At 37.3% G+C, this 23,718-nt stretch overlaps 1 protein-coding gene across 4 annotated transcripts in view; it reads right to left on the bottom strand.

Annotated features, from left to right (window-relative positions):
* MMP16 (matrix metallopeptidase 16) overlaps positions 1-23,718 on the bottom strand; it is a 318,248-nt gene that overhangs the window by 58,794 nt on the left and 235,736 nt on the right. For all 4 annotated transcript variants that reach the window (XM_086695622.1, XM_086695624.1, XM_086695623.1 and 1 more), the window contains one exon: positions 9,322-9,460. In XM_086695622.1, coding sequence (XP_086551748.1) covers positions 9,322-9,460 — 139 coding nt within the window. The remainder of the gene's footprint in view (positions 1-9,321; positions 9,461-23,718) is intronic.

Raw genomic sequence — 23,718 nt, 5'->3', positions numbered from 1 at the left:
TTCACTTCCAATTCTGTAAGCGATTTTCGCCTCTTGAAATGAAGCTGTCAAATAAGTACTGCTTAAAATTACTAAGTGATAGCAACAATATGAATTTTGAGACTTTTCAACTACTTGATTTTGACTGTTACTGATTTTGACAACACCGGAGACTTCATTTTAAAAATTATTTTCAGTTGAGAGAATTACGCCAACTCCATTTTCAACATAGATTTTTGATATTATTATCCCATAACCATTCAGCCTGAATATGACTAGTAATTGAGAATATAAACATCTGGCTTGATTGTACTCATGACATGTTACTCTATTATATTCAATTTACCTGAATGATGTTAAGATAGCTGACCAGCTGAAATTGAGGGGTTTGTACATTGGCCTCACATTCTAATACAAGCAGCTACACTGAGTACCTTGATTAGTAAAGGGAGACATTATGTTCTTTTTAAAAACAATAACACACCCATACATATGTGAGGTAGAATGAAAAAATCCCTTAAACTATTTACCTACTTACTTATACCTGTTTAATTACACACAAATTTGAGGGCCCTTAAAGGAAAAATATGTGACAACACAGTAAAACATAACTAAAAAATAAAAATAAGAAGAGGGAAATTATAATACAGAGAAAAAATAATATAGAAAAGCAAAATAAAATAACAATGATGAAATTATTTCAAATGTGGGCATCAATCTATTTTATAGCCATTCCAATAAAAATACTTACTAGAAAATACATTCTAATCATTATAAGCAGCAAATTCTAAGATTAAATTGAAATTATATAATGTTTTAAATATATCTTCAGTAAGTGGAACGAGACTATATTAAGACTTAGTTAATTTCTCAATCTACTATTCTCAATGACACTAGAAATGTAACCAAGAAGAGAGGTTGCTGAGAAGGAGGCATCCCTGCTCATAAAGGGGACACTCTGCTTAATTACCACTGGGCTCAAGTAAGGGACTGAAACCAGAATAGTATTAATTTGGATGATTATAATTAACACACTGTGGAACATTGAAGGAATAAAATTTTACTACCCAGAGTCACCAGAATACTTAAATTTATGAAATAGTTGAACTATTCCAACATAAACTGATGTGCTTAGTAAAGCTGTTTTTTAGTAAAGCTGTACTGTGGTACCACTGACATTCAATAAATAGCACCTATTTCAGTACATAATTTGTTAAGTTTTCACATATGTATGTATATGTCAAAATATCAATACAATCAAGATAGTGAATATACTGATCACCCTAAAATTTCTCATGCTCCTCCGTATTCCCTCCTGCTCAATTCTCACCTGTCCTCAGCAACTTTCTGTCACTATAGATCAATTTGCATTTTCTAGAGTTTAATATGAGTACTATTTTTTGTCTGAATTATTTTACTAAGCGTAATTATTTTGAGGTTCATCCATGTTGTAATGTAAGTTAGTAATTCATCCTTTTGTATTGCTAAGTAGTATTTCATTATATTGACATATCAGTTTCATCATCCATTCATCAGTTGAGGATATTTGAATTATTTCTAATTTGAGGTGATTACAAATACTTATGTTTTGAATATTTGGGTAGATATCTTTGGACATATGTTCTCATTTGTCTTGAGAAAATACCTAAGAGCGCAATGGCTGGTTCATACGGTAGCTATGTATTTATGTTTTAAAGGAATTATCAACACTTGGCATGATCAGTCTTTTTAATTTTGGCCATTCTAACAAGTATGCAGTAGTATCTCATTGTGGTTTTAACTTACATCTTCCTAATGACTGATACTGTTAAGCATCTTTTTATGTGGCCATTTGCCATCCATATACCATCCCTGGTGAAGTTTCTACTGAAATCCTTCACTCACTTTTATTGAGTTGCTTATTTTCTTTTTCAGTTTTGAGACATCTTTATATATTCTGGATACAAATCCTTCATATATATGGTTTGCATAAATCTAGTCTTTGGCATGTCTTTTATTCTCTTCAAAGTATCTTTGAAGAGCAGAATTTTTTTTAATGTTTACTTTTGAGAAAGAGAGTGAGAGAGCTCATGACTGGGAGATGGGCAGAGAGAGAGGGAGACAGGGGAGACAGAGAACCCCAAGCAGGTTCCATGCTGTCAGTGCAGAGCCTGATGCAGGGCTTGAACCCATGAACTGCAAGATCATGACCTGAGCCAAAATCAGGAGTCTGATGCTTAACCAACTGAGCCACCCAGGTGCCCTGAAGAGCAGAGATTTTTAATTTGGATGAAATCCAATTCATTAAGTTTTCTTTTATGGATTGTGATTTTGGCATCAAACATAAGAAATTTTGTCTAAACCAAAGTCACATATATTTGTCTCTTATTTTTTTCTAGTTGTTTTATAGTTATGATTCTACATTTAGAGATGTTAGCACCATTTTTAGATAATTTCTATATATGGTGCAAAGTTTGGATTAGAGTTTATTTTTTTGCATATGGATATCCTATGTTTTCAGCACCATTTGTTGAAAAGATTATCTTTTCTCCACTGAATTTCCTTTGTACCTCTGTCAGAATTACTTGTATATCTGTTCTTAGTCTGTTTCTGGACTCAATTCTATTACACAGATTTCTTTTAATTGTTTATGACAATGCCACACTGATTACTATAGGTCTAAAATAAGACTTTCAGTGCTTAATTAGTGTTCTAGAAGTGGTTTTGTCTATACTAGGTCCTTTGTATTTGCACATGAATTTTGGAATCTGCATGATAATTTCTACAAAAAGCCTTCCTGGGATTTTGATTGGGACTGCACTTAATGTTCAGATAAATTTGGTGAGAGTTATAATAATACTGAGTCTTCCACATCAATAAGACATATTTTTCCATTTATTTGTCTTCTTTACTTCATTTAGCAAAAGTTTATAGTTTTCAGTGTAGAGATTATTCATGTATCTTTTGGATTGATCCCTAAGTCTTTGATACTTTTTGATGCTATTGTAATTTTTTTCTCTTAAATTTTCAATTCATGACTGTTTGCTTCTATGTGATGGGAGATAATTCTCCATAGGTCACTTGATTTTCAGCATGTCTGGTGAGCAGAGGCAATGACTGTCTTTGTTCTAGACTATATTTACAAATATATTTGTATAACAAAAACAATCTTGGGTTATAGAGTGTGCCTCCTCCACAGCAAAGGAAAGATTTGTTTATTGTCCAGTATAATATAGAAAATGTTTCCCTTTGGGATAAAATTTAAGCAGGCTTACTGCTCATTATGAAATATTTAGGTTCTCTAAGCTTGTGGTTCCTTTCCTACAATGTAACTGATTACACGTACAGGTGTCACCTGGCCCTCTTCATATCAGCCTTTGAGAATCAGGGGTTTAGGCGAGTCATACAAAGGCTATACTCTGGCTACACTTTTGTCTCTTTCTTTTTCTCTGACTCAGGAATCTTGTGTTTCTACCAATATCCATGAAAGTGAGGCAGGCCAACATGGTAGCTTACAAATAGGATAAAAAAATCAGACCCCTCACAGTTCCTGTATAGAAATACAATTACTTTTTGTATAATGATCTTATATCCTGTATACTTATTAAATTCACTTGTTCATTATAGATAATTGGTTGATTGCATCTGATTTTCAACATAGACAGTCATGTTGTCCATGAATATAGTTTTATTTATTATATTTCTTTAAAAATTTTTTTGAAATATTTATTTTTGAGAAAGAAACAGAGTGCAAGAGGGGTAGGGGTGCAGAGAGAGAGAGGGAGACACAGAACTGAAGTAGGCTCCAGGCTCCAAGCTGTCACCACAGAATCTGATGCAGGGCTCAAACTCATGGACCATGAGATCATGGCCTGAGCTGAACTCAATGCTTAACCAACTGAGCCACTCAGGTTCCCCTCTCTTGCCTTTTAAAAAAATGTTTATTTATTTTGAGAGAGAGAGAGAGAGAGAGGGAGGGAGAGGCAGACAGAGAGGGAGAGAGAGAATCCCAAGCAGGTTTTGTGATATCAGCACGGGGCTCAAAGCCACAAACTATGAGATCATGACCTGAGCCAAAATCATGAGTCAGACACTCAATCGACTGATCCACCCAGGCGCTCCTCTCTTGCCTTTTTTTACACTACATAAAATCTCCAGTACAAAACTGAATAAAATGGACAAGTGTGACATCCTTGTCTGTTCCCAGTCTTATGGGAGAGGTTAGATGCTGTAAGTTTTACCTCATCGGGTGAATATTTTTGTATCCTTATAAATATGCTTTATCTTTGCTCTAGGAATGTTACTTGGAAACAATTTGATTGCTTCAGGTCTTTCAAGATTTGTTAGGTAGGAGTGGAACATGTTCCTTCTATGATAATCATTACCCACTTCTGAGAGAAGACCTTTTTCAGTACTCTATCTGATGCCCATGGAGGGGTGGCTGGTGGGAATAAGTACTGTTAGCTCTGTGTAAGAGTCAGGAACTCTTCTATTTCATCCTATGAAGTGATTCTTACTCTACACCTCAGTAGTTTCTCGACATACATATGCTGACCAGTTCCTTCTCCCATATTTTAGGGAGTTCCTCTGCTGATGTGTGCATGCTCACTCTGTACACATCTCTCCTTGGCATTGCTTTGTTCTGGGCACTGTAACCACCTTGTTATGCTTTGACTCTCTGCTCTGTTACCTTCAACTGAGACAGTCTTCTGAACACCACCTGGACACCCCCCACCCCAACTTGTTCTATGGCCTGGAAACTTTCCCCGAACAGGAAACTGGGATCCGGGATCATTTCTCTTTATTTCCTGACTCTCAGGTTCACTAACCTTTGTTTCTTGCTGTCCAGTGTCATGAAAATCATTGTTTAAATACTTTGTCCAATTGTTGGTGAGTTTACGTAGGAGGGTAAATCTGATCCCTATTGTTCCATCTCAGCTGGAAGCAGAGACACGTCAATATATTTTGATACACTATACTTTAACATACCAAAGAGCAAAGGTTCTGTTAAGAATATCAAGTTAATCACAGTTTTAGAGAATAAGTTGCTGTTGTTTGCATGATTTTATAACTTAGGTACTGACAACTCTCACTGCATATGACAAATATGCATACATATAATTTTGCCTAAAGTTTGGGCTGTGAATACGGACAGAGATTGGGATTTGAACTTTGTTCTTTATTTGTTCTATAAATCTTTGTTTACTGTTTACTATATCCCAGGTATTGTTTAAAACAGAGGTCAGCGGGGGTGCCTGGGTGGCGCAGTCGGTTAAGCGTCCGACTTCAGCCAGGTCACGATCTCGCGGTCCGTGAGTTCGAGCCCCGCATCAGGCTCTGGGCTGATGGCTCAGAGCCTGGAGCCTGTTTCCGATTCTGTGTCTCCCTCTCTCTCTGCTCCTCCCCCGTTCATGCTCTGTCTCTCTCTGTCCCAAAAATGAATAAACGTTGAAAAAAAAATTAAAAAAAAAAATAAAACAGAGGTCAGCGAACTATGACCAATGCCTGCCTTTGTACAGCCCATGCTCTAGGAAGAGTTTTTTTTGTTTTTTTTTTTTTTTTACATTTTTAAAGGTTAAAAGAAAGGATATGTAATAGGGATGGCATGGGCAGCAAAGCCTAAAATATTCGTTATTTGGTCATTATTGAAAAAGTCTGTCAATCCCTGATTGAAGATACAGGGAATATAACAGTAAAAAAGAAAAAAGAAAAAAAAAGTTGGGGAGAGAAGAACTTGCCCTTATGGAGCTGATATTCTAGCGGGAAGGATACCTATGAGCAATAAATCAGTTAAATGTATAGTTTCTAGATGGTATGTAGAGAATTAGAGCAGGGAGGGAGATTGGAATGCTAGGGATGAGCTGTAGACTGCTTCATGGCCCACTGAGCAAAACGAGGAGGATGGTTTTGGGATGAGGAATGATTTGATCCCTCAGAAAAGTTGGACTTTTTGAGGTGATCAAAGATATAAAGAGATGGTGGCAAGCTGGAATGGTCACTTTGATTGTGATTATTGTGGTGAGGGTAGCACAGGGGGGTGGTGTATTAACTGAAGTCCAGAATTCTGGGGCCTTAGCTCTCCTGCCAGAGGGGAGGTGAATACTAGGGAAGGGGGTGGTCTTACCGCCATTACCCAGAGCTTTTGGCTCCCTCTGGTAAAGCAGTGATGATTGGAACAGGGGAGCTGCAGATTCATGGCTGGGTGTGGAGAAGGTTTCCCTGAAAGTACTGTGGAGAGAACACTAGAGGAAGGAAGCACCACAACAAGGTCCGTGGACAGACAAGAGTTCTAAGATCAGACATTTCTTGATAACCGGCAATATACCAGAAGAGATCACTGGCAAACACAACATGCCAGGAGTTGAATAAATTTGTGACACGAAGCAAAGTTATTCCTATTGCTAGCGTTGTGACATCAGAAACACCATACTGAGTCACATCATATTCACCTATACTGTTTTCATTCAAGTGTTCGTAGAGCACCTACTATGCACCAGCACTGTTCTAAGAACTGAAAATACAATAATGTGGCAAGGAAATATGATAAATCTCTCAGGTAATTTACATTTGAATGCTAGAGGTGACTTCAACTTTTTCCATACACTGTGTGCAAGCTGGAAGGCGTGACTTTAAAGAGGGTGGACAGAGGGACATTCTGAGGAGGTGCCTTTTCTGTTGGCTGTTGAGAAACTGAAAAGGAGGTGCCCATTCCACAAGTGAATGGGTGAGGAGAAGCAAACTGAATAAAGGTGAGAAGGCCCTAAGGCAGTAAAGAGCTGTCAGAACACTGATTTATGACTAGGCCCGGTTCTGCTCAGGCAGTTTTGTCAGAGAGCACTAATGATTCTGTGGTGAGACAGGGCCTCTGGGGACAGCCTTCAAGCTGAAAGCTACCTCAGGCTTATTCCTCCTTTCTTTCTGTTGTCATTGCTCATAGGACCAAAGAAAAGTGTAGGGGAGGGGAATTTCCTTCCAAAATATCATGCCCCGAAGATTCAGAACCTTTTGCCGCTATCTTTTCTTTGTCCACAGTGGTGCAATGTACCTGCACGTCCACTTCATTTACATGCTTATTGTGGATAGCAGGAGGGCAGTAAGATTACCAATATCATACTAGTAAGAGTAATGGCTGACATTTATCGAACACTTATGTGTGCCAAGTGAGAAAGTGTCTCACATGTAGTAATTAATTCAGTCCTCAAACTAATTCTGAGATGGGGAGTAATGCTAACCCCATTTTTCAGATAGAGAAACTGAGACAGAGAGACTTGCCCGGTTCATACGGCTAGTAAGTGTTAAAAATTGGCAGTGTGCCTGCAGAATCCTCATGTACTTATAACTAATGTATTCTACCCCGCTTTTCTCCAGGAACGAACTGTAAAGAGAAAATAAATTCCAGGTATTAACTTTCATTTTATATGGATAGTTTGGATCTCCCTTAAAATATTACAAGTGTTTCTTATACCCTAGGTTTTCATTATTCTCATTATTACTACAAATTCACCTAGTTTGATCCCGGGAATAATTACTTTTCTTGGGGGGGGGGTGTTAAGATCCCCTTTTCTTCCCTTCTACCTCCATCCCTGTTTAAGCTTCTTTTCAGTCCTTTAAGCTCTTGCTAATATACTCAATCAATCAGTCAATCAGTCAGCAATCCATCGATATGTTCTGCTCAGTTTCAGCTCAAATATCTTTTTAGTTTGTTTCAAAATTTTATTTAAACTCCAGTTAGTTAACATTTAGTGTAATATTGGTTTCAGGAGTAGAATTTAGTGATTCATCACTTACATAACACCCAGTGAGCATCCCAACAAATGCCCTCCTTAATGCCCATCACCCATCCAGCCCATCCTCCACCCACCTCTCCTCCAGCAACCGTTTGTTCTGTATCATTAAGAGTCTCTTATGGTTTGCCTCCCTCTTTTTTTTTCTTTCCCCTATGTTCATCTGTTTTGTTTCTTAAATTCATTAAATACATGAGTGAAGTCATATGGCATTTGTCTTTCTTTGATTTATTTTGTTTAGCATAATACACTCTAGCTCCATCCATGTCATTGCAAATGGCAAGATTTCATTATTTTTATGGCTGAGTAATTTTCCATTGTATAGATATTCCATATCTTCTTTATCTATTCATCAGTCAATGGACATTTGGGCTCTCTCCATTATTTGGCTATTATTGATAGCGCTGTTATATAAACTTAGGGGTGCACGTGCCCCTTTGAATCAGTATTTTTGCAACCTTTGGGTCAGTACCTAGTAGTGCAATTGCTGGGTTGTAGAGTAGTTCTATCAAATATTTTCTCACAATTCTGTCAATCCTCCAACTCAATCTCTTTCCCTGTGTTCCCCTCACACACTTATGATTTATTGTTTTGGATGCTAGAAAGTTTTGAGGATAGGATTCCAGGCACTTGACTAAGTTCACTTTCTCAGGTAATCTCACTTTTGTATGGGAGGCAGTTAGTATTTGTGCAATTAAAATTTGTCACTTAGATAAATAACAAGCAATACATTTTATTGGGCGAAATTAATTGGGTGAATTTTATTTTCCTACTCATGAGTTTTCTTAGCCTTTATGAGCAATTTGTTAGTTTACTGGAAACTATTTAACACACTTATTAAATCAAGTAAAGCTAAAGAGATTATACTGTATATGAAAATAAGAAGTAAAATAGACTTCATTTTATAAAAACAATAAGCAATTCCAAATACTCTAAAAGAGGAAAAAAAACCCCACAAAACTCTTTAGTTAATGGAAAAAAGGGCTTTTTAGTAATTAATCAATTGATTCATTCATAATTTACCTTTTTTAAATGTTTAAATTTTTTTTTTATTTTTGAGAGAGAGAGAGAGAGAGAGAGAGAGAGAGAGAGAGAGAGAGAGAGAATGAGCAGAGGAGGAGCAGAAAGAGAGGGAGACACAGAATCCGAAGCAAGCTCCAGGCTCTGAGCTGTCAGCACAGAGCTGGACTTGGGGCTTGAACTCACAAACCACGAGATCATGACCTGAGCTGAAGTTGGACTCTGAGTTGGACCAACTGAGCCACCCAGGAGCCCCCATAATTTACTTCTTGTGGTGCTTTTAAGCCAAATCTAAAAATTTTAAGAAATCACACAATGCTTTCTAAATTTGACTTATATATGAGAATGCCTTATAAGAAAACAAATTAGAGAGTTAAACATGATCATTGATTTTACTTCATTTATATTTCTAGTCAATATATACAGTTCATTTCAGAATATTGAATAAGATACCTAACCTCATTCAACAGGTTTTACTTATTTGTTTCTATGCGTGCTATAGGGCCCTGCACAAAATGACCAAAACACAGCAAAGCAAAACATGGGAAACATTCCTTACCTTTAAAGAAGACAAAATTCCCATCACTGTTTTCATAAACTGCATCGATACTAGGAGGCAAGCCCCGCCAGAAGTAAGTAATTTGCATGGGGTACCCATCCATCACTCTGTTGTTTCTCACTCGCCAAAACCACTGGTCCTGCAAAGCAAGCAAAAAGCATCTCTCAACAAACATGCAGGCCTTCATGGCATTTCGCTGTGCAATGGTGTAACATTTCCAAAACTAAACTAGTGTCATTTTCACTGTCTCACATCAAAGCAAAGAAGCATCTAATTAACTTGCTTACAGTGATCACAGTTATTTTTGGAGTTAACCACCAAATCTCTAATCCACACAGTGTGATTAAAAGATAACATAAGAATATTTAACTGTAGCATTTTACATTGTCTCTGGGGTCTTTTAGATGGAAAACCAGAAGTAGCACAGACAAGGCCCTGCCAGATTTGTGAATTAAGTCAGTTTTCCTGAATAAGAGAGCAGCATATGGATATGTATGCATTTATAGACATACACAAGATCTCACACCTAAAATGCTGGAGATGGAATAAAGAGGCCATCCTTCTTGATATGCCTACATTATACACATTCCCCCATGTAATTATAAGTAGAGTCCTCTTTCACCTTCAAATATGTTCTGGTTTGGAGGATAAATTATATGGTGACCCTAAATGAACAAAGTTATCTTAAAAAAAAATCATCACAGTGATTCCCATCTGGGTCAACTGCCTCTTCTATATACTCTCACAATATCCTGACTTCACTCAATCATAGCATTGGTCATTTTATATAAAAAGTGTCGGGGCGCCTGGGTGGCGCAGTCGGTTAAGCGTCCGGCTTCAGCCAGGTCACGATCTCGCGGTCTGTGAGTTCGAGCCCCGCGTCAGGCTCTGGGCTGATGGCTCAGAGCCTGGAGCCTGTTTCCGATTCTATGTCTCCCTCTCTCTCTACCCCTCCCCCATTCATGCTCTGTCTCTCTCTGTCCCAAAAATAAATAAACGTTGAAAAAAAAATTAAAAAAAAAAAAATAAAAAGTGTCTACTCTTATCTCTAGTGAAAATACATGACTTACCCCATAGCAAGTATTTATAAATGTTGTTGAATTAATCATTAGCTTGCACACAATATGTTTTGCCATAAATTCTTACTACTGGCAAAAAATTTTTCAAAAATACTATATTTGATTACATTAAAATATTTTGTATTGAAAATTTCAGAATAAGACTATTCAAAGTGCTTTAATATTGGAAAAACTAAGGATATTCTAAACTATGTTATTTTACTTTATTTAAAAATTTGTATTTACAGACAACATTTCAATTGGAAGTTATATATTTATACTACTTAGATAAGTATGTTTTACAAAAATACTTCCAACTCAAGTCTTCTCTGCTCTCCTTCCCTTACTTAGATATTAATAAGTGATTTATTATAGGGCTTTCCCAATCTTTTGGCTAATAATTGTTTAGCCTGACTAGATTTTCTAGGATTTGTCAGTTATTCATATGGTCATTCACACACACACACACACACACACACAATCAACTGAGGATTCTTGGATTTCAGGTGGTATGATAAAAATGAACGTTTTCCCATCCCATCTAAATGAATCCAAATATAAAAATTTTCTTAGGATCTTTGGGTAATTGTACTTCATTCTAGCTATCCTGGGCTGTCTTCTCTACAGACGCTGTGATTTATAAAGAAGGAACTAGTTTAATTAACATCTCTAAGTTCATATCCTATTCCTGCTTTGTCTCTTAACAATGGTCATCCTGATCAAGACACTAGTCATTGGGTTATTACAAACTAATAATTGACTCATAGTATAATTACTGTTTTAAATATAAAGAACTTTCTGAGGACCTGGCAGATTGGTTTTTATTATTGTTAAAATTGTATTGAAACTAGTTATCTTATTTTCCTTTACAATTTTGTTTACAATTTTAGTTCCTGCTCTTTGTTTCTTCTTCAGACTTCAGCCATATTATAGCTTTAGCCACACATCTCTTTCCTGCCAACAGGAAAAAGACTAACCTCTTATATTTAAGAGGTTAATATAAGAGATTAACCTCTTATATTTTTAACCTCTTCTTAATAATTTTTTGGTGCCAGGTGGCTGGAATTAATACATATCTTGATTAAACAGACTTTAAAATACAAAGTTAGGCCATGAAAAGATTGATTCAGGGACATATATGTGGGCATGAAGGTCCAGGGCTTACTGCTAACAGTATGTGAGCAGAAGATATTCTCATAATTTAAAAGAAAGCCAGCATTTTCATCTAACTACAACAAGAGCTTTTAACTGGGTGTTAAAAGTATGTCAATCTCCATATGAATTATTCTTAAATTATATCTATCTATCTATCTATCTATCTATCTATCTATCTATCTATCCTAAAATAATAAATAAAAATGGCTAAATACCTACTGGATTCAGATAAAGAAATAACTGACCATGGTTATTTATGGAACAATGAAATGCAAACCTCTCTGAGCTGAAGGACAGAAAAACATCAGGGAAAAAGCCTGAACTGTATTCCAATTTTTCTCAGACAAGCACTTCACATTGTTCTATCTCCCCAGTACTGAGACACGGCCGTGGCTCTTTGGGACAGACGTACGCTGCTGTGTGAAGACAGGAACGTAGCCTCAACTTGCCACTACTATGGGGAAAAAATGTAAATTCTGCCTCAAGATAGGCATAGTCCATTTGCAAACATTCTGAAGGTAATATGGAATCATAGGTGAGTTCAGAACAACTTCTCATTGACAGCAGCCTTGGCAGAGAGTTATATAAATTGCAGTTATTCACGTTGTGCTTCTATTCCACTTATCCATGTCTTCTCAGAGTGGTAGAAAGCAATGGTACAAGTAATTTGCCAAGCATTCTGTCACAGAGGATGTAAACATGTCACAGTCACTCTAGGTTGCCATTTCAGAAATGGGGCTTGCGAACGATTTTGTAGAAAGAGGATATTTAAAATGGTATTTAAGTCTCTATGCAAATTTCCCTTCTAAGTGAAACCTCCTCTCACCACACTACCTAAAACTGAATTCTCACACTCCACCCACCCACATGTGATTTCACTCCCCTCCTTTATTTTCCTGCACCATGTCGATCACTGTTTTAGCACAATGCATGTTGTATTTGCTGTTCATTCTCTCTCCACTAGAATATAAACTCCATGATGGCAAAGATATCTGTCTTTGTTCATTTGTGGTTTCCCGTTTCCACAAAAATGCCTTGCACATGGCAGAAGCTTACTAAATATTTCTCGAAAGAAAACGCGTTTATGGAGGAAAGGACCAAGTAAAGGTAAGTTATCCTTTTAGAAGTCAAAAGCTATGCAGATGTCACAAGAATACAAATGTTCTACTTCAATAGGCAGATGTTTAGTATATATTCCATTATTTTTAGAAAGGTATGATATACAAAGGTCTTTGAACCATGCAGGAGAGAAACAAACTGTTTCACCCTTCCAAACAATGTACGTTTTGTTTTGGTCTTTGGTGTAAGGGGAAAGAAAGAAGAATCACCGAGTTCTAAATCTGTTGTTTCTATCTTGCCACTGGCCTTTTTTTGGCTACAGCCCTTATAAAAGGGGTTGGAAGGAGTGGAAGAATACTCTAAAAATAATCAAAACTAGCACATGTGCAATGTCAACTTATAGAAAAAAAAAAGCACTTAAACATTACCAAGGAGGAATTCCTAGTTAAACACCAATATTACACGTTAGCTACAAGTTTACACAGATTTTTTTGTTCCGTATAGCGTGGGATCCAGGCAGACCACCTTGTTCACATAGATAACAAATACACAGAGTACTGCAGGCTATATACCACGAAGCAATAACACACATGAGGAACTGGGTTTGCTTTTTTTTTTTTAATTCCCTTTAAAATTCTGTTTTTTTTTTTTTAATGTTTATTTTGGACAGAGAGAGAGAGAGAGAGAGAGAGAGAACGTGAATGGGGGAGGGGCAGAGAGAGAGGGTGACACAGAATCGAAAGCAGGCTCCAGACTCTGAGCCCTCAGCATAGAACCAGATGTGGGGCTCAAACCCACCTCCCCCGACATCATGACCTGAGCCGAAGTCCAATGCTTACCTGACTGAGCCACCCAGGAGCCCCATATCTCTTTGTTTTTTTTTTAAATGTTTATTTATTTTGAGAGAGAGAGAGAGAGAGAGAGAGAGAGAGAGAGAGAGAAAGCATACGAACCAGGGAGGGGCAGAGAGAGAATCCCAAGCAAGCCCCATGCTCTCAGCACAGAACCTGATGCGGGGCTCGATCTAATGAACCATGAGATCATGACCTGAGCCAAAATCAAGAGTCAGACGCTTAACCATCTGAGCTACCCAGGCGCCCCTAAAACTCTGTCTTAATACAGGCATATTGTTTGCTGACAACTATGGAGAAAAAGGATCCTCCTGCTGTCTGAAGAGGGTGCTATTTTCAGACTTTTTCGAAACCAATTAGTAGACCTGATCTACTTTTACCTCTCTTCTGATACATAGATTCGTTATTTAGCCAACAACTTGATGTAAATCTATGAATGCCTCGCGTGTCTAAACTGAACATTACAGAAGGCATCATTGGTTCCTCAGCCCTCGCCTGCCACTGTGGGCTTCCTCCAGCCTTCCCCACCTCTGAAATAGCATCTGAAACCTCTTGATTCCTTGCCATCTTCGCTGTCACCATCCTACTCTGAGCTGCCACTGTATTTCAACGAGATGACTGCGATGCCAACTCAAAGCTCCCGGTCTGTCTCCTCCTGCATCCAAAATGGAATTCAGACTGGGTCCCTGCCTCCAGCCCGTGCACAACCACTGCAGGTCCCTTTTGTGCTCATGATGTTTTAGTGACATCGGCATTGTTTCAGTTTCTGATAGAGTAAAGCTCTTTTCTTCCTTAAGACTTCTCCTATGCAGTTTTCTCTACTTAGAATGTTCTTTCCCTTCCTCACACACTTCATCCGATGAAGTGTGAATCATCTATTCATTTTCAGCTGAAATTTCCTTTGCACAAAAAGGTCTTACCTGCCCGCTGACTGAAATCAGGTGACCCTGTTATACTGTTTCATAGTAGTCTGTAATTTCACTTCACAGCACTTACACAATCTGTTGCTGTATTATCAATTTTAAAGTGGTACAGTCTTCCCCCTGCTCCACTCTGCTATATGCCCAAGTAGGGGCAGTATGTTTCCTTAACACTGAATGATCAGCTTTGGGAGCTATGTCTGGCATATTGTAGGAGACCTACACACATGCTTAAAGAACAAATTCCTCTATTTTTTCATCAAGCCACCATAGGATGACTAACATATATCTGAGATTGTTCAAACCAAGCTAACTTCTTAATAGGAGTATCAGACTATTTATTAAAATGATATTCTTACCATGGAAACTCACCAGCTATGGGGGGGCGGGATAGAGAAACACGTTTGTCTATACATATAGATTTGTTTACAAGCAATCATGTACTGTTTCTGAGTGGCCTAGAGAGTGTCTGGGAAATCTGATGTCCAAAATGAACCTGGTACCTATGAAAAAAAATCAGACATGTAGTAATAGTGAATGAGAGACAAAGTCATGGCAATAATAAGGGAAAGGGCAATTTATATGAATGTTTAAAGGGGAGAGGAAGAGATAGTGGCTTCTGCTCTGTTGGTAGGCCTGTATTTCCTTCTACTGCTTCTCACGGCAGAATGAGATGTCTGAGACACCAGGTGAGTGCTCTCAACCCTGGACCCACCCTTGCTAGCCAGACTTACCAAGTGGTCTCACAGGACTGGAGGTTGGGAGGGAGCAGTGCATAGGAAATTATGGAATCTGGGCAAGAAGGAGCCAGCAATGAGTTCTGAGCCTTAGACAGACATCCAAATGTTTACCATCCTAAGCCACCGCTTGTTTGAAGGGGCAAGAGAAATGAAATGGAAATTTGAGAAAAAGATAATTGATGGCCGTTCTGGAGTTACACAAAGGAAAAGTATGCTTTGGTACAGGTACCCCATTCAACTGACCCACTGCCTTAGATACACTTCAAAAGCACACAGTGAAAGCAAATGATCACAATTTCTTATAAAATTTAGTATTTAAACATGTTTAATAATGCCACATGCTTGACCAAGCTCATACATAATTACTGAATCTACCGGAATAAAAATTGATAATGATAAATGCCAATTATTAGGTTAATTTATTCACTGTTAGCAATGTATATTACTAAAAATAAGCCCATAACTTAGCTGCTGTTTTTTTTTAAAAAGCTTATTATATTGAAGTAACTGTAGATTCACATGACAGCTGTAACAAATAACAGATTTCTTATACTCTTGCCTAACCTTCCCCAATGATAACTCTTACATAACATCAAAGCTAGGAAACTGGAGATTGATACAATCCACCAATATTATTAAAATTTCACATGCACTCCTGTGTACATGTGTGTATTTGTGTTTATTTTAGCATTGAAAGTGTATCATTACAATACAGAAATATGGTAGTTGCCACCTTAGCCAAGTGATCAAGATTTGTATCAGTCAGAAGGCAACTTTGATATTATGTGCCCCCTAATGTGATACATAATAGAGTAGCGAGGCATTGAAAGGCACAGAATCGTTTATGAAGCACACACAGATAGAAGTCAAACATGTTTAAAATAGAATGTAATTGAGCTTTTACACCTAACTTCTTCCAGTTTATAGGAATAAAGGAATAAGTTAAATGACATTTAAAGGAAGCAATCAAGCACATTCTAGAATGTGGCATGTTTACAGGAAAACTGGCCTGGTCTCAGCAAGAAAAAAAAAATCATGGAAAAGCCTGGGAAGAATGATTAGTTAAATATCTAAATAGACCTGACAACCAAATGCAATGCATGGGTAATCCCTAGATCCTGTATATTTTTTAAAATGTTTATTTATTTTTGAGAAAGAAAGAAGGAGAGAGGGGAGAGAGAGAGAGAGAGAGAGAGAGAGAGAGAGAGAGAGAGAGAGATCCAGAGGATCCAGAGCAGGCTCCCCACTGACAGCAGAGAGCCTGATGCAGGACTTGAACTCATGAACTGTGAGATCTTGACCTGAGCCGATGTCAGACACTCAACTGATTGAGCCACCAAAACTTAGATACTATAGTTAAAGATGAAGTTTGATGATATCAACAACTTTCCTTCAAAGGTTTAACCAAAAGCTTGGGCAGTCATGTTGCATGGCTCACATACACACAGAAGATACAGGCAAACACTAACTGTTCTTAAATTTAGATGTTAAGTGTGCATGTATTCATTCTTCCAACTTTTCTGTTTTTGAAATTTTTCATAACAAAAAGTTTAGAATATACACTCATTTAAAAAACCTGAAAATACATAGGCAATTCCCTTATGATAAAACATTATTATATTATCTTCATAAGTATTTGTGATGGCTAAATAGCATTCTGGCTAGCAAATGTAAGATTAGTAAGGCTCCATTCTAGCCATTTAAATTTGCTACTGTAAATAATACTGCAACCAACACGTATATGCTTTAAAAAAGAAACAAAACTATGTTCCGTGCCATTTAATTGCAATTCATGCTCCATTCAACAGTAACATATGTGAACTAGAAATGTAAAAATCTCACCTTATAAAACCATAAAAATGTATTATAAAGTCATTAATTTGATTTCACACTAAACTATTGTATTCAAATTTACTGCCTGTACTGAGAATTGTAAAAGGTATTGTAGTATTTAAAGAAAGAGAACAAGGCCATTTACATTTAATTAGCTATATTTCTTTTTCAACATTGGGAAAGAAAATTGGAGGAAAAAAAATCTAAGGGATGCTTAATAGATGTATCTGGCAAAGACAATGCCATTCTGAGAAGTTTTCATTATCTTATCACAAGAGCTGACACAAACCGGATTTTGGTCTATAAACCTTAGGAGAAAACCTGTTCAAAGCAACCACTAAAATGCACTTTTTCGCCAAGGCAGGCATGAATTTCTGCAATGATTTTGCAAGCACAATTTTCAGGGCTCATCAGGCAAAGATGAACCAGATGTGATTCTGGGAGAAATAATGCAGCAGCACATCTTGACATGTCTGAAGAGGGGCAGAATATGCTATCCCCAAACGTGCCACTTCGGCATGCGGATATTTTCAGCTGAAGGCAATCAAGACCCAGCAGATTCAAGACAAAAATTCACCTCTCTCTTAACTACCTAAAAGAATTTAGATAGGGGGCCTGGTGCAAAAGGAGAGATATTACCAGAGAAAACTTTTTATCTGAACAACCAACACATATGGCAGGGCAAACATCTAATTACCAAATATCTGCTTTTCTTATGTCCTGTGAATGTCCCTCGTCCCCTTTGAAGAGGTCTCTTATTTTCATGGAGCTCTATACATATAGAATTTTTTTTTTTCCTCCTGTTAATCTGTCTTATGTCAATTTATTTTTTTTTAATTTTTTTTCCCAACGTTTTATTTATTTTTGGGACAGAGAGAGACAGAGCATGAACGGGGGAGGGGCAGAGAGAGAGGGAGACACAGAATCAGAAACAGGCTCCAGGCTCTGAGCCATCAGCCCAGAGCCTGACGCGGGGCTCGAACTCATGGACCGCGAGATCCTGACCTGGCTGAAGTCGGACGCTTAACCGACTGCGCCACCCAGGCGCCCCAGTCTTATGTCAATTTAATTATCAGACGAACCAAAGAACCTACAGGGAAAAAAGGAAAATTCTTCCACCTCTATGGGTCAAATCACTTTGGATAGTGTCTGCATTTTAAAAATGTTCAAAATACAGACTCACTATGATAGGGGAAGGAAGTAACATATTAACAGGTGACTCTTCTAAATCATTTCAAAATTCACAATTCTGGAATATTCCTTAATGTCTTGGACTATTTTCAGAGAGGAATCTGTGAGAATTAGCATCTGGATTTAGAAATGTAAATTATTTTAATAAATAAAATATATTTGTGTTTCAAAGGAAAGGAGATATGGCATTTGCGGAATATTTTGTTTACTACTTGTGCTAAATGTAGACAACACCTTTTATAGTCTCCAAATGTTAAAAAAAAAAAATCCTTTGTTTTTAGATTAATTCATACTGAAAAATCTAGACACCCAAAGGTTACATGATATGTCAGCTATGGGTCACTCTTTTGTTAATTAGTATTTCTTAAGTCCTGACATAAAGAATACTAATTTTTAAAACTTAAAAATTCATAATTATTCATCCATAATAGAACATATAGTAACATAAATATTTACAGCTTTTAATCCATTTATACATGTGAATAATGAATGGCAAAGAAACGTTCGTGTGCCACAAATGTGGTTTGGTCCTAGAACAGAAAGCTCCGAGGGGAGAGAGAAAGATGTGTGTGTGTATGTTGACCCTGCTTTCTTTTTAGGTCCTTACGCCTTTGTACTTGTTTCTTCTTGCATTTACTCTTGTTCAGAAACCACTTTGCGATGGTTATGATGCAGAGAAGAACAGTGTACTAAAAAATGTTTCATCACTACACTGCATTTAAGGTAAGGAGCCTCAAATTCCATATGTAATTGCACCACACAGTGCTAGGACCTTTTGCTTCCTTGCTCCACAACCCCCCCTTCCCCCAACACACACCTCCCTTGGGATCTAAGGATCATGAATATTGGCGGACAGATCTAAATTTCAGTTCACATATCATATAATTAAGTGTTGAAAAATAGAAAAGGTTTCATTCCTCCCACTGCACTAGCAGCTTTAGCTTCCAAAAATATGAACTCTTTAAGAATGTACATTCAATCTAGAGGGGAGCAGAGGCAAACAACTAATTTCAAAAGACTGTGAAATGCTGTTACTGCTGCCTCTATGAAACAGAAACTACCACTTAGTGAATATAATGAGCCGGAAAACAGCTGTGTCATTAGCACACCTATCAAGAATTACCATCACTTTAGTTTTGACCTGAAGAAAGATGTTTCATTTGCAATAAAAACTATGTTCCTGCTGAATCAAGTATATGGCTATTTTTACTCAAGGTACATAGGGCGGTGTATTCAATTCAGTTTTTAACTACCCAATCTAAAGTGGTCTTTCCTCAATTTTTTTTCTCTCAACTCATCATGTTTTATTTGCTTCACAATACCTATTTGTTCTCTGAAATCATCTTTATTTGTTTGCTCACCTGTCTCTCATCAGAGTATGCACCTCATCTATCTTATTCAAACATTGTATTCCTCAGCCCTGGAACAGGAGCCAGCATGGGGTGCTGAATAAGTGTTCAAAGATAGAGAAAACCAGGCAGTGGAAGACAGAAGACATATCAGCAAGTCTTTTCCTCAGTCTGGATGCAGGGGGACTGGTTGGTCAATATTTAGTTTAAGCATCCCCCACGGAAAGGCTTTCTCAGGCCCTCTTTACTACCCCTCTAAGCATCGCACATCTACCAGCATACTTAGACTATTGCATGGAAATTATCCATCTGCCAGTTTGTTTCTAGGTGTTACTCTCCTTCCCATGAGTATCATTATCATTCTTTGCTTTCTCTCTCTCTCTCTCTCTCTCTCTCTCTCTCTCTTAGACTTAATTCAAGCAAGCTTTACTACCTTGGGGGATATTTACTTAAAAGAAAGCCTCTATTCTCCAAGGACTATTCCTGCCCTTTAGGTAACCTTTCTGTTTATTCTCATTGCATTTTGTAGAGCAGGGGTGGTCAGTATGCCAGGACATGGTCATGCCATGGAGGGTAGGAAAGAGACGGTTCATGATATCACATAGGTATAATCAGAGGGTTGAGCTACTGCTGTGGAGTATTATTATCTTTGGCTTCTTCTTCAAACACAAAAGGAAACTCACTGAGCTCAAAGAATGTGGGTAGTGGGGACAATCAGCAATAAAAATAATGCACTGGGCAGAAGCAAAGAGTCATCAACAGACTCCACTAAAAAGCTCTGGGGCGCCTGGGTGGCTCAGTCGGTTGGGCGGCCGACTTCGGCTCAGGTCATGATCTCACGGTCCGTGGGTTCTAGCCCCGCGTCGGGCTCTGTGCTGACAGCTCAGAGCCTGGAGCCTGTTTCAGATTCTGTGTCTCCCTCTCTCTGACCCTCCCCCGTTCATGCTCTGTCTCTCTCTCTGTCTCAAAAATAAATAAATGTTAAAAAAAAAAAATTAAAAAAAAAAAAAAGCTCTGAGCAAGTGCAGAGGCTTGGGGTGTGTAGGGGGGGTGGGGGTGGGGGGCAAGGAAGGGCAGCTGATGCCCAGGAGAGAATGTGCCAGAGGGAAACGTCTTTCTCCTTTCAAAGGGACACAGTTAGTTGTCAACAAATTAGGTGTTTAAGGCCTATGTTGAATTAGAGGTTTGCTCCTAAGAGATAAGGGTAGATTGGGCAGAGAACTCCCAAGAAATTACAGAGCAAAAAACCCTGAAAGATTCCTAAGTGACTTTGTTTCAGGGTTCAGGAGCACTTGTTGCCATAACAGGAGAGACTGATCCTCATTACCATTGCCTAATTACTTTATGCTAATATACTCCTGAAAACATTCCTTCTGTTGCCAATGTTTTGCTGTGGTTTATTTACTTGAAAATAAAGGTCAAAAGGTAACTGCCCTTCCTTAAACTCAAAGGAAATCCTCAACAAACAACCTGATGTGCCATAAAATAGTGATGGAGTTCTCAGGCAGTTGGTGGGAAATCAGATTATCACAATCATTAACAAATGGAAAGCACTATGCTACTGGTTCATTTCTATCAAGTGAAACAAATATGAATAAGCACTATTTGCTTACTGTTGAGGGGGAAAAAAAGGAGAAAATTCTCCCAAATAAAAATAAGTAAATAACTTTCCAAATCACTCCGCCAAATAATGGAGCCTTGAACAACTACTATGAAGCCAAATAATTTTTGAAAATTATTCTAAGTAATAAGGAGTCTCATGACAGAAGATTAAATATAGTATATAAGATTTGATGTTTTGACAAAATAAAGAAGTTTAACATGGTAATATTTTTGCATAAAAGAGATAAAATGTCTCTCACTTGGCTGGAAGATTTGTAAATTGAGAGAAATTTCAGAAGCTTCTGACAGTGAAGAAGTGAAGAAGGATGTGTTGACTGGGCTTTCACAGGAAAACTTTAGGGGTGGTATGGAAAAGGAAGTTAGCACACATCATACCAAAGGAGAGTACAAAATAGTCTATGTCCCATCAGGTTAATGGTGATGATGGGCAAGAGAGGACATATCTTCTGGGGAGAAGAGGAAATGAGGTTTGAACACCAGAAGTGTAAGTGGCACATGAGGGTGGGTGGGTGCTCTAGGAGGGGTGGGATGGTAACTAAGAGTGGTAATTCTAGAATGAACTGCACAGAATGCAATATGAAAACAGCAGCTTGGGGCGCCTGGGTGGCGCAGTCGGTTGAGCGTCCGACTTCAGCCAGGTCACGATCTCGCGGTCCGGGAGTTCGAGCCCCGCGTCGGGCTCTGGGCTGATGGCTCAGAGCCTGGAGCCTGTTTCCGATTCTGTGTCTCCCTCTCTCTCTCTGCCCCTCCCCCGTTCATGCTCAGTCTCTCTCTGTCCCAAAAATAAATAATCGTTGAAAATAAAAAAAAAAAAATTAAAAAAAAAAAAAAAGAAAACAGCAGCTTGATGGGGCATCCAATGCCAAATCAATAAAATAGAATATATAGGAAGACAGACATAGAAATGATGGACTAAAATAAGGAGGAAATGAAGTGAAAAGAAATGTAGAATTAGAAGCGTCACAGAGATTGTGCTATAGCTGGGGAGGGTTAGAAAAGAAAGCATTACTAGGATGTCAGGAGGGAAGCACCTTGGCAGTGTCTGGAGAAAAGAAGGAACTTTAGTTAGATAAAACAGTAATTGGTAAATAAGGAAACACACATTCCCGAGTGAGGATTATGAAGTGAACAAAACAATATTGCAGATAATAAATAAATAAATTAGGTGTTAAAGACTGATAAAAATACAAGTGTCAAAAAAGAGAAGATGGGTTTATGTAAAATACTTATGTGAAAAAATCCCTCCCTGCTCAATATAGCCTGTGTTTCAAGTGCACATTTATGCTATGCCCATTTAAAATTTGTCTGTTGGGGCATATTGATGAAAGTTCCAGGATAATTAAGAGTACGTAATCCTGCCTGTATTTCTTCATGAGGATTCAAACTGACATGGAAGTAAGGAGCAAAACCTGTTTAGGTGAGCAACCTGATTATTTAGTTGAGCAAATTAATTTTTTTCTGTTTTTTGCTTATATATGAAGACCAAAATAAATTCCTATTTATCTTTTATGCAAGGTTTCAGAGCTTTTCAACTTTTCTTGAATTTTATTGTGTGGTTCAAAATGAATTTGCAATTGTAATTAGTTTTACAGACATAATGAATATAGATGAATCTCACTTTCTGCTACATATTTATTCCTGAAAATTTGGTTATTGATTATTTTGTGAAGAAAACACCATTTTAATAGAACTAAAAGGGTTTAATATTTAAGTGAATGATGTTAAAGAAAAGAATCATTTTTGTTAAATCTTATACTCTATCCAAAATTAAATAAAAACAATATAAAGCCATTGTTATTGATACAGTGTTTCTAAATGTTAGACATTTGTGCCTTATATTTTGTATCAGGCAATATTTAGAGCATTATTTTCTGAAAGGAAAACTGAGTTAGCGAGCTATCTTCTGCATGAAGTGAGTGAGTTGGTGATATATGGTCCAGCTCATGTATCTTTTAGTCCTCAACCTCATTAGTAGAAATTATCCATTATTTGATAACAAAAATTACTTGCATATTCCTGTTATAAGTAAAAATGCATTCACAAGATACATTTTTATAGAACTTTACAAAATATGCATTGCTTCATTCAATTCCAAAGCCAAAGTTGACAAGTAGAAAAAAAAAAGATGGCTTTGGGTAATATTTTAAATATTACTAGCTTTAGTGGTTTGAATAGGTGTCATATGATCTAGTTTATATAAAACTAATATGACTACCAAATGCCATTCTCAAGCATGTATATTTGAGTTCAGTCTGCCAAGCTAGAAGAAAAAACATAATCTATATTGTTTCTGGAAAATCTTGGAAATGAGAAAGTCTTTCTTCTTTTCTATTAACCTTACAAAATGCATTATCGCCTACAGTAACTTCACTTTGGGGCAGTAAACATTATTGCTTTCTTTTTTTTTGGACATTATTACTTTTACTTTCATAGCTGATTTCTATAGCATTATTTTTTAAGATTAGTAATAATCATAATTACATAAAATATTCATTAGTATGATAAAAATGAGATATTTTCTGCTGCTAATGACCAAAAAATAATATAGATTATTGCTTTGCAATATTTTTATGCTATCATTCATTCATTCTTGTTCATGATTTCTTTTTCTTTTTCTC

The sequence above is a fragment of the Puma concolor genome, chromosome F2 (assembly GCF_028749965.1).
Source record: "Puma concolor isolate L17-30 chromosome F2, mPumCon1.1.hap2, whole genome shotgun sequence".
In the NCBI taxonomy this organism is placed as follows: domain Eukaryota; kingdom Metazoa; phylum Chordata; class Mammalia; order Carnivora; family Felidae; genus Puma; species Puma concolor.
The sequence above is the reverse complement of the archived record's forward strand: the minus strand, read 5'-3'. Positions and strand labels throughout refer to the sequence as shown.